The sequence below is a fragment of the Podarcis erhardii genome (genome assembly GCF_964252035.2).
Source record: "Podarcis erhardii genome assembly, chromosome: 4".
NCBI classification, from domain to species: Eukaryota; Metazoa; Chordata; class Lepidosauria; order Squamata; family Lacertidae; genus Podarcis; species Podarcis erhardii.
In genome coordinates this window covers 23,953,249-23,965,654 of record NC_138508.1, presented here as the reverse complement: position 1 = coordinate 23,965,654, position 12,406 = coordinate 23,953,249, and the positions used below count along the sequence as shown (strand labels likewise).

Here is a 12,406-nt window from a genome sequence, read left to right as displayed (position 1 = left end):
TCGCTTCCTATCATGATGGAATGTGACTCTATTTAAGGATATTGCTCACCTCAAGGGAAGGTGCCTCCACCAAGCTGCATGCGTGTTATGTTGCTCGTGCACGTTGCCTTAGTGAACTTAGGAACACCAGAAAGGAGAAGTGTTCTCCTTGGCGACTCTCATCTTTTGTGTGGGATGATATTGTGAAAAGGTCTACCTATGTTGAGTGCTGAAAGAAAGACTCTATAAGGAAATTATTTCAAAGGCATCTCCTCTATATGTAAAAAAGAAAGCACTCAATGTATATATATAATGTGACAAAAAGGTGCAAGGGGGGCTGGTTTTAAGAATGAAACAACAGTGTAAGTAACACTCTATACAGCTGGTTCAGTGGTCACATTTGCACCACTGCTTAGGAACGATATTAAGAAGCATCAGTGGGAGACATTATTTTTGTCCTGGGCTGAGCATGTGCTCATCAGTACCTGTACAACAACAACAACAGGCAGTATTCAACTAAATAACTGTGTGAGTGGGACCTGAAAACAACTCAGTTGTCCAAGGCAAGGGTAAACAGGTGCATCTTCACCTTAAGGTGGAAACTATATACTGTAATGAAGGTGCTAGACATATGTACCATTGTGGGGAAGGAATTCCACAACCTAAGAGATATCACTCCCCGGCTGCCGCCATTCCTGAACTTCTGGTGGTGGTGGAACTGCCAAGAGAGCTCCCTCTACTAATATTAGGATAATCTTCACCTTCCTGAGCTACTATTTTGCCCTTGGCTCTGACTGGTGGATCTCAGGATCCGATTGGTTTTTTAAAAAAAGTAGATCCCGCAAGCCCAAAGTCTGCCTGCTCGTGTTTTAGAATGCAGGAACCACCACGATGTGCTGAGTAGAGGCTCCTCCACAGAACAGTTAACACAGAATGTGTGCCCTGATTACAGAATGTTTGAGGAGCCCCAGCCAAATTCAACAGGCCTTCCTCTGCCTGCATATCTTATTTTTATTTACGTGGCCCTGAGATGGAAATGACAGCAAAAGCTGCCAGCCAAACAGCCCACTGGGTGTGGGGGGGGGGCTTAATTATTGTTGGGGTGATCAGTCTCAGAAAGAGCCAACTTAAGATCCATTTTCTCCAATCTTGAACTGATTCAGGTTTCAGCTACATATCATAAGCCAGAAGGCACCCCAGCTGCGTAAAATCTGCAGGCTTAGGAAGAGAGCAATCAAAAGCATATCTTCAGAGAGGAGAAATACAAAACATGCGAGTGACACATTATCTTTAGAAATTCTAATCGTAAGTCAAGAAAAACATGACAGGGCAGCAGAACTCTTCCATCTGTTCCCTCCTAAAAGGGCTGATGGGGGGATGTGAGGTAATTGAGTTTTGTAAGGTAGCGAGTCATCTACAAATTTAATATAACAACTGAGACTGTTCCATTCGGAAGCATATGGCTGTTTAATCAAAAACAAAAAAAGTTGTGACTCAAAGCAGTTTAGCTGCTTAGAAATGTATTTGAAGGAAACCAAACAGCCAGGGGTATTATGTTTCCAAATAAGCAGATGCCACTTTTCCATTGAAAAACAAATAGTACGTCAGTGAACTCTGCCATATATTCTGACTCCGAGGGAAAACCAAGGGGGTGGGGGTTCCCTGCTAAGATTCATTACCCTCCCTGGCCAAAAATGAAAAATGATGGTGGAGGTTTGGATTACAGGTTACTGGTTGTAGACTGGCAGGTATTATGCTTTGGCCTACCCTCAAAATTTGTCTACTACTACTACTACCCAAATGCCTAGTGGTCAGTGTGTGGAAGATGGGCCTGTACATTGGGTTGTAGGCGTTTGTGGCAATTCCTTGTAGAATCTGGACCGGGGGGGGGGACGACGACACATGACCAAAACAACTAATGTCAAGGGTGAACAGCAAAAATCACCCTCACTGCAAATGCCTCCCGTTTAAAAGACACAGAAAGGGGTATTTAAAAACGAAAATTGTACGTTCCTCCCCCCCCCCATCGCACAATCAACATTCATTACTGAGATAATGATACTGTGTGAGAGCTTTTAAAAAGAAACTTAATGTTATTTATGGATTTCCATCTCAAAGAGCAGCTAAATGGTAAATCAATTGTATAAGCATGAGTTGACTCAGGCTACAATTAGTGATCATTCTTTCTTGTCTATAGGTGATCTGCTTTGCTGACACAACTTCAAACGGTCCTGCACAAACAACCAGTCATTTATGTCAAAGAAGCTCACAAGAGTACCCATATTTAATGATGCTGCAGTACAGATATGCAAACAACTTCGCCATTCATAAGGAAAGGAGATGGGCAGGAAGACCACTGAAAACAGAATGCGTTATACAGTATTAACAATGGAACACCCAGTGAAAAGCTCACAAACGGCAGAAAGAGGGGACAAAGACAGGTCTTACCTCAATCCCACTTCATATTTCATGCTTACACCCATTGCAGCTTAAGATGATTTACCTCTTTAAGGAGCTCTGCACCAAGCAGTGAGCACCACAGCCTTAGAAGACCATGTAAAAAATTATTCAGCTGTTTATACCAACTAGAAGAAGGGAGGCGATGGCTGGATTGACTGCGTACTAATTATAATTGTAACAGTTTCTTTTTTTGTTACAAAAACACTGCTTTAAAAATCTGCCTTCATCACAATTTGTAGTTTATTAAGGGGTCATTTTATGCACCAGGCACTTTTATTGGTGGGGGGGATAAGCTCCCAACCCACTTTACAAGCTGAAGCAGGACAGTCTAGAAAGAGCTCGCCATATAATTCTGCTGATTGTATAGCTCACCTCTGAAAGGAAAGAATGTCTCAAGAAAAAGCTCCAGTTACAGATAGGTAGCCGTGTTGGTCTGCCATAGTCAAAACAAAACAAATTCCTTCCAGTAGCACCTTAAAGACCAACTAAGTCAGTTCTTGGTATGAGCTTTCGTGTGCATGCACACTTCTTCAGATACCACTTCTTCAGAAGTGTGCATGCACACGAAAGCTCATACCAAGAACTGACTTAGTTGGTCTTTAAGGTGCTACTGGAAGGAATTTGTTTTGTTTTGACTATGGCAGACCAACACGGCTACCTATCTGTAACTGGAACTATGGAAGGCACCACATTGAGCCGCGTGAAATGGAAGTCCATCAACCTCACCAAGAAACTTGCACAGGTACAGACTGATATCTTCTTTCTTACTAAATGCAAGAACCTGGACATTATACCCAAGGGTCTTAGAATTAAGAACCCTCTACAATCCACGTATCCCACTGAATATGCAAGAAAACTATGCAACACTTTCTCAAGAAAAAGCATTATCCAGAGAGAGGGGGGGAGGGAGGGAGAGAGAGAACACTGATGGATAGGACAGAAGAGGTCCAAAAACCAAAAAGGTTTTGGTGAGTGTTACATACTGTAGGTGAATTTGAAGTTTTGAGTAATAGGTTACAGTGCATACCTAACTGTAACTACTCAGAAGTAACTCCTACTGAATTCAGTGGGGCTTACTCCCAGGTAAGTGGTGTTAAGACTGCAACCTTAATAAATCTTCAACAAAATCTTCTCAGGGTGTCCCAAGTTCTGGTTCTCTTGTTCTATACTTAGGCACTAAACCGCTGTGATTAAACCACCAAGCAGTTGTGTACCAATTCTTCTTGAATGGGGCATAATGGTGAAGAAACGAGGGTGTTTTGCGCTTTCAAAATCTTTGAAACAACCCTAACATATTTCAAAAGGAGAAGCTTGAAGGTTCAGCAGCAAACCCTTCCAGCAGCTGGAATCTTAATGATCCTCACAGCCTCAATTAAATTGAATAATCGTTCCTAAAATAATTAACCAACACAGAGACAATGTTTTTCTGATTGCTGATTGTAACTATTTTTTTTTTTTCTGAGGCATCGATGATGGCATTGGGAGGCGTGCTGGCAGTAGGTCGCATAGAAATGTAAGCCACAAACAACTTTGGGGTAGGAGGGAAAAGAGCAGTAAGCAGAGTGTTCTGCTTTAAAACTTGAAGGCTCTTTGATCTACAAAACTGCTGAACACAGCCAAAGAAAAATAGAGGAGAGATAGTGAGGCTCATTCAAGGCGAGTTAATTCTCAAATCCTCTCTTGGACTTCACTGAAAGATTTAGAGCTCGGATTCTTAAAGGCTGCTAAATAAAGCTCCCCCAAACACGGCTTTGCTCAATAGCCACAGATCTGACCAGCAGCTGGAGAGAGAGGGGGAGAAGGGTCTTGCTCTTTCAAGGACAAGACCACTTGCAGCCCTTTTCAGACAACCTTAATTGGGAGTACTGAAATATGGCAACCATCAGGTTGTGTACCAATTCTGTGTACATCATGGCAACCAGACTCACCAACAACCTACATGCATTCAGCTATCTGTGTAAACTAGGAATGGGAAATCTGTGCCTCTGTCACCCCCCCCCCCAATGTTGCTGGACTCAGTACTTGACCAATGGCTATGCACTTGCTGTGGCTGATGCAAGTTGGAGGTCACAGGTCTCCCATCCTCGTAAACAGAATCTACATATGCATACACAGATAGGATCAGCTGGGCCATTTCAATAGATGCTTGTTGGTCAGGGCTAACAGCCATGATAATCACACCCACCCACATAAATCATCTGAAATGGGCTAATGACAACTAGGACCATTCTCCCTTCGTTCTGGCAGATTTGCCTCAATTTTCTGGGGGCTGGTGTCATTAAGATAATCCCCCACCCCAAGAAAAACGGAAGATAATGGGTTTAGAGTTGTGGCATGGCGAGGCTCCCCCTTTCTTCCAACTCTTTCTTCATGAAATAATAAAATAAAATAAAATCATTTTCAAAGCTGCTGGATTTGTATCCAAAGTACTACTGTGTCAATGCTTTGCCAAAGCAAGGATTTTTGCTTGCACAATGGAATGTTCTTCCCCTTTCCTTCCTTCAAATTTTCCAACCCTCTGGAGCAGATTTGGAGCGGGTGCAGGGCATGCACAAGGGTGTATGTGAACTGTCCTGTTGCACAAGTGGAAATCCTTGTACTGACAGGACATGCTGATACCATACACGACTGCCACTGTGGAGCTTTGGACACTATCATTATTTCTGGGTGCTAGAACCTTCCCATCCAAAACAATTTCAGAACATGAATTGTGAGCCCCTGGAGCAGAATCAAAATGGCTCCCCCCAGTTTTCCACCTGTAAACTGGTGGTGATCATTTTCACCCAAGCTAACCTTCTTCCTATTCATTCCTTCGATCCTTGAGCAGAATTGGGTAGGGGCAGTGCAGACTATATCCAAACAGAACTTGTTATGATCAGGGAAGAAGACCTTACACCTTCCATGTGAGAGATGGACTACTACAAAGCAGCTCTGAAGGTTGGTAGCCAATGCTGGAAGCCTTTGACTTGGGAGTTTGATTAACTTTTAGCACACACATACACACAGTAGTTTCTTAGGCCAACTGAAAATTTTTAAAAAACAGAAGCCACTTGAGACAGTTGCGTCCTAAATTAATGAGATAACCAAACAAGAACCAGGAATATTGATTTGCATGGATAAACCGTGAACACTAAGTGGCAGGTAATAAATTAAGAAATGCTTTTGAAATGTAACAAAGAGCATGGGGGGAATAGTAACAGCTTGATGAAAAGGGACATAATAATATTTGAAAGACCTGAAATATAAGATTAGGTCACTCCATTCATATTCTACCAAATGAAAAAGGGTCTGAAGAAAGTCACTGTTTTCAGTGGAGAGAGCTAGTGTAGGATAATGGCTTGAGCTATGATTCAGAAAGTCCTTGGTTTTGAAATCACCGCTTCCATTAACTCATTCAGCATCAAGCCTAACTCAGGCTCACACTTTCAATGAGAACCCCAATTACACAACACTAAGGTTTGGGCAACTAGCCAAACTTTACAGGTTGTTCTAAGGAATGCAACATGATAATGAATGCAAAATGCTTTGAATATCTGGAAGCTTTATATAAATGCTGAAAGTTTTTGAGCATCAGGGAGAAGCCCTATTGCATGTCCCAGCAATATCAAAGAACCAAGCTAAGTTTGATGTCAATTGTGTGAGTGCAATTAATGTGACTGGTTTTTAAACTTTAAATAGCAGCTGCAGGGGCAGAAAGGTTAAGCTTTTCCCTACCCTTTCTCCACTCCCATTCATCTTTATTGTGTTGCCCTAATGCAATTTCCACAAATCTGTCCTCTTTCAAAAGGTATGATAACAGGACTGGGCCAACTTGATTTTTTCCCCAATATATTTTTGCATTTCTCCCTTGTGCCATATCATCACACACACACCAAATAGGTAATGTGGAACATTTCAGAGTTATGAACCTGAAAGGAAAATTTAAAGTCATGATCATTTATGAAGTCAGTGCGGATTAAGCACAATTTTTTATACACACAGTGGCATAAAAATAGACTCTGAGATCTCTATTATTTCTCTTTGTTGGCTTGAACCTAATATAACTTTCTGCCTCCGGTTTCACACTGAGCTGGGATAATCTCTTTCCTCTTTATTATACCCACCAACTCTAATAAGACCGCCATGATTTGTATTCTGTGTGCAATGTTATCTTTCGTGATATGCAAAATTTCTGAAAGAAGTTCAAGATAAGGGCATGGATCCTAGCCCTAACTGTGCATGCTTTCACAAATCACAAAGTGGTGATAAGCAGCCCTACAGAGCCAGCTATTCACAGAAGCCATTTCAAAAACATCTTGTAATGGTGTGGCGCTTTATGCCTAAATATGTTTTCATCCAGATAAGGATTCCTGGAAGCAGAAGACACTCTGCAGTCCACTAGGGTTGCAAAGAAAGGAAATGGTACCTAGGACACATTTTGGCTCTTAGGCAAGACTCCCTCACTGCTGCAAAATTGAAATTGCACTAAACTCGATTTAAGCCTGCCTGTGCCTAGTCTGCTGTTGGTGAAAATATAACAAAAGATGTGTATGGACTCTTGGTGTCACATTGCTAGTAATGTTGTACAGACACACACTGCCTTGCTGAGTCGGACTGAAGTTGCATCTAGTCCACTATTCTGTCTTGAAGAATGGCCAGCCAGGAAGCCTGTTTGCTAGCACAAGGGAGCATTAATAACACAGCCTGCCGCTTCTCAAATCCCTCTTTAAAATGTAGGAAAGGGCCTGCTCTTTCCAACTGCAAAATAAAACACCACATCCCCATATTCTAATAGCATTTTATTTTCCAAAATGGCACCACCTATGCACAAGAGAAGGCTGAGGAGAACTCAAGGTTTGCAGAAGTTGTTGTTGTTATTCTAATTGTCCTTAAGGGGCAACCCCCCATTCCAATAATCTCAAACAACCCAAATGAAACACGGAACATGATCAGCGGCTATAGAATATTGACTGGCTGTTGAGGCGGGGGGAAGAGGAACAGGAGACCAGTGGGAGGAACAGAATGGAACAGATTATCCTGAACTAAGGGCACAGGCTGGCATTTTGAACAGGAGCACGCCGCACTGCAAGATTTTGTTACAGGACCCACTTACACCCACTAATAAGGTTGTAAACCGCTTTATATTTTTTCCTTAAAAATATGAAGTGGTGTAGAAATGAAATGAATATTAATAACTGTAATTGTAATAATCCAGATCCACAAAAACACACCCAACCTCAAGCCTTATGGGCACTGTTTACAAGCAAAATACACTGCTGCTTTCACTGCTTTTTTAAAAAAGTTGATAAATAAAAACAGCAAAATCCTGAGATCCCTTTCATTCGATTCTTTAGATAGTTCCTTCCTGATTTTGTCTTGTCAAGAATAACCAGTGAGCACTGAGGCATTGCCCTACATGTGTAGCTTTTTAACCCACATACACCTCCATGAACCTTAAGACCCTTTTCAGAGGCCCTGCTCTGTGTGCCCCCACCCAAGTGAGGTGAGACAGGTGGTTACAAAGGAGTGGCGATTATCAGTGGTGGCTTAAGAAATGCTCTCCTCAAAGAAGTTTGTTTCCTCCCTTCTTGATGGTCTTTTTGGCACCAGCTGAAGGCCATTTTACACTTGTGTTTCCAAACAAACCCTAGGCTTATTTTCTGTTTTAATCTGTTTTCAGATTTAAAACTTTATGCTTTCACTCATTTAGCATAGTTTTAAGCAGAGCTGCAAATTCTTTATCTCTCAATTAGGGAATTTTGCTATGTTGTTACATAATTTTTTTGTTTCAATTATTGTAGTTTTAAACACTGCATAAATGTTTATTTTTATTGTGTAAGCTGCCTAGAGAATTTTATTGACGGCCATGTAAACTTAAAAAATTATTCAAGCCTCCTTCCTTTGAAATTGTTCCAAATTAACAAATTACACAGAATGGGATGTGTGCCCACAACCTTATACAGCAGTGATTGCTTAATCATTTGCACTAACCAATGTTTTGTTGTTTGTGGATATTATTATTATTAATTCTTATTCTTATTATTTTTCTATACCACCCTTCATCCAAGGATCACAGGGCGTTTTACAATATAAAAACACAAAAATGTGTAACATAGTAACAAACAAAACAATACCGCCCTCTGCTCCTCAGTTTAAAAGTTTAATTAGCCAAAGGCTTGGGAGAAGAGGATTTATTTATTTTTGTCTGGTGCCTAAAGATATGTAACAAAGGTTTAAAGTTCTGAGGTGCAAAGAGAAAACCTGTATTTTTGATTCAGCAGCAGCAGCAGTTTCTTTTGTAATAGTCAGTGCTGGTTTTATAGCTTCTTTCCGGAGCGTTAAATATGAAAGCCCACATGGGACTCCTTGATCCTGACCCTGGGTGAACTTGTGAAAGTCTTCAGGCGCTGGTGCTGAAACTAGACTGATTTCTGATGCAAGGATAAGCTCGAAAAGAATCCCTCGGGCTCCTGTCAGTTTGGGATTGCCTTCTCTACACATCACTGTTGGCTCCCCAGGAATCTCACAAGAATTTGACTCCTGGTTCCAAGCTGTCAAAATCTCTTGACTAGGGGCTGACCATTCTTGAGCTCTCTCTTTCACGCCTAACCAAAGATGGTGTTTTTGTGTTTTTTTAAGGCTCTGCAGGGAGTGGGAAACACCTCAAAAAACAACATGCCAGTCACTCCACCATGAACCACTGCTAAACAGTCTTTGTTAAGACAGAAGTAGGAATTGGGATCTGATCATGGCAAGGTAAAAAAGAAGTGCTTTTGAGGCATTTCTGGAACTTGGCCACAGTGAGGTCAACTTCCCAGCAAGTGTCCTGACCCCATTCCATCAACATTCCAACAGGAGAAAAAGAAATATAAACTGACAATATATAAATCATAAAAACTGACCTTGTAGGCTACACTCTTCGTCTACTGACGTCAGCCAGGTGCCTTCGCAGTTCAATACTCTGTTCAATGTGCGTTTATAACAAGCATATTGAGACACGCAGAAGTTACACGTGTTTTAACCTGTGCATTATTTACTGTTCATTTTAATCAGTAATGGAATGGAATACCTGCTTTAACTGTCTTTTATCGATAATTTTAATGGGTTGTTTTTTAATACTGCTTGAAGGTTTTAGTAAAGGTTTTACTAAAATCAGATGGTATTTAAGTTATAATGAGAAAAATCTTAATAATTATTCATAAAGGAAACAGCTTATAAGAAGTAAATAAGGAGGCCAGATACAGGATAATGGTTGTTTGTATTGTTGTATGTTATGCTCATTGTATGTTATGTTCACATTTAATGAGGGTGGATTTCTGTATGGGCGGGTTATGTTGTAAATAAAATTTCCAATAAAAATTTAAAAAATAAAATCAGATAGTATATAAATACTAGGGAAAAATGGTGCTGACAGAAGATGGCAACAGAGGAACAGTTCCCAAAGAGATGGTCATGAGAGGGGACCTTGTGCTCCTTCAGAAGTTGGTGAACAGCAACTCCCCATAATCCCTGACTGTCCATCATCCTAGCTAGGGCTGATGGGAGTTGTAGTTCAGCAACCCCTGGAGGCCACAGATTCCCGAACCCTGTGTGAGGTATTCAGGATGATCTGGGAGGGGGTGGGGAATCGCCTTAGGTCAATTTTTTTCAGGATTTCATGTTTCTCTCTACCTCACATTTTCTCAAATGTTATTTATTTGTTTATAAAATATATTAATTGCCTTTCTGCCTGAAATGCACTTAATATACAAATGTCTTATGAAATATATATACCAGTATGGTATAGTGTAGTGGTTGGATCCAGATGAAGGATTCTCCAGCTGATCTCAGAGAGGTCCATATAAGAGATGTTCCCAAAACATTCTAGGCTCTGCCATTGCAGGGGGTTGGACTAGAGGTCTCTTGGGTCCCTTCCAACTCTATGATGCTATGATTGTGGTCATAACCAAAATCTTGAAGTGATAGACTAATAGACTGAAGGCAGCTAATGCAGGTGAGCTAGGAACATATGAAACTGTATTCTACAGTCAGATCAATGGTCCATCTAGCTCACTACTGTCTATAACAGGGGTAGGCAAGGTTTACCTCGCCTGGGCCGGTTCACTCCAGTGGAGATCCCTCCGTGGGCCGGATTGCGTGCCCGCTTGTGATTTCCGGCGTCTGTGTCTGCGCAGACGCGATTTTTGGTGCCGCGGAAGCAGGCAGCTCGGTTCAGGGGCGGTTCGTGGGCCGGTTAATCGACCCCCATGGGTTGCTTGTGGCCCATGGGCCTTAGGTTGCCTACCCCTGGTCTATAAGAAGGGTAGGGAACCTTGAGTCCTTGGGCCAATCTTTGCCCATCAGGGGCTTCCAAGTTGGCTCATGAGGACAGTTTCCCATACACATCCACTTGCAACATCAGCTGATGGGCAAGAGGGTTAAATCAAAGCATCTTGCACCTGATGTCACTTGGCCAACAAGGCCGATCCTGATAAGAATCTGGTCCATCGAGTCAAGAACATTCCCCATCCCTGGTGTACACTAAATGTCAATAGCTCTTTGGGATTTCAGTCAAGAGTCTTTCCCAGTCTTACTGAGAGATGCCAGATTTAAAATCTGGGACCTTTGCCCAGCAAATCATGCGATCTATGGCCCTTCCCTAGCATAGGTTTTGAAGGCCCTCTGTGGCTGGTCCCTGTTAATACATAGGTCACTATTCTGCACTACCTGAAGTGCTTGAATTGGCCAGGTGAAGTGCAAATTCTGTAAGTGTGGCTTTCTGCCCATTCCTGGTCAGCACAGAGAAACGTCTTGTTATAATCAGGCTTCAGTTCCTGACTGTGAGGACCCTGGGCTGGACAATAGAAACATATTTGAGATGTGGCGTATAGGACCAGTACCCACAACCCCAGACATGATTTGTACGTCATGCTGCAATATGATATTTCTGAAAGCTACGTTTTAATAAAGAGTTGCTCATCACAACCAGTCTTTGTTTCTTGAAGAAGAGCACTGGTGTCTCAACTTCCAGACTACAATGCGAGTCATTTTCCCAGTCCAGTTCTCCAAGTTCCACTGACAAGATGAAGAGAATGCAGAAAGGAGATCAGCACAGCAGCACCTTGAGTTTGCTCTCAAAGGAAACCAATCTTTGCTAAGTGTCAAGTACAAATCATGGTTATTCAGGTAGACGAAATGACGTACACAATTGGACCTTCGTCCCGGAAAAAATCAGCATGTCCCTTGAACAGGATGAACATCTTGCCACAATAAATATGCCAATGCAAAATTACAGCTAAACATGCGATTTGCATTCACATCTTCTTTGGAAGGCTGGCTCCTGGGAATTATGTGCGGCATAAGGATTCCAAACTTCAGGTAGGAGAAAACTCTTCCTGAACACTAAATCAGTAAAGTTGCACTGCAGTTCCTTTAGTCGTGGCTACATTACATTCAAATGCGTTCATACATAATCCAAGGGAAATGAAAATTTACATTTGGGGGGGGGGGGGAGACAAAACCCCTGTTGTGTAAAATATAGAAATAATGTACAAAGGAAGATAGAAATTATGAAGCAGTACTAATAGCAAAATAACAAATAAATAAAAATAAATGCCCTATCTGAGTTCTGTCTGTCTGTCTCCCCTTGACACAAGGGTGGTGGAACTACAAAGAGGGCCCCCTCTGTCAATCTTAACACCTGAAAGGGTCTGAGGAGGTCTTTTAAATATTTGGGGGCCTAAGCAATTTAGGACTCTCAACATTCATGTGAACAACTCGGTTTGGGTTTGCAAATGAACTGGTAACCAGTGCAGCTGGTTCCAGAGTTCTAAATGGAACACTGGCCACCGCATTTTAGACCAGGTAAAGTTACCGAGTTGTCTTGAAGGTTCTCAATCAGGGAACACTACCTAGCTTCAAAACCATGTTAATCGGAAACTTTCATTAGTGGTGGCTGCAGTTAATATAGAGGCCAATGTAAGGCTTAAACACACTTATGACTGGCGGG

General features: G+C 41.8%; 1 protein-coding gene and 1 long non-coding RNA gene across 3 annotated transcripts in view; one reads left to right on the top strand and one right to left on the bottom strand.

Annotated features, from left to right (window-relative positions):
- The window catches only part of DDX10 (DEAD-box helicase 10), a 171,132-nt gene that overhangs the window by 39,959 nt on the left and 118,767 nt on the right, over positions 1-12,406 (bottom strand). Inside the window, exon 17 of one of the 2 annotated variants that reach the window (XM_081860230.1) lies at positions 11,384-11,472. The exons of the other annotated variant lie outside the window; for it this stretch is intronic. Within the exon in view, the coding sequence (XP_081716356.1) occupies positions 11,384-11,472 (89 nt within the window). The remainder of the gene's footprint in view (positions 1-11,383; positions 11,473-12,406) is intronic. 2 annotated transcript variants of the gene reach the window in all.
- LOC309341383 lies at positions 712-2,671 on the top strand. The gene is made up of 3 exons (XR_014156286.1): positions 712-1,051; positions 1,143-1,284; positions 2,177-2,671. It is a non-coding gene; the product is annotated as an uncharacterized lncRNA (long non-coding RNA).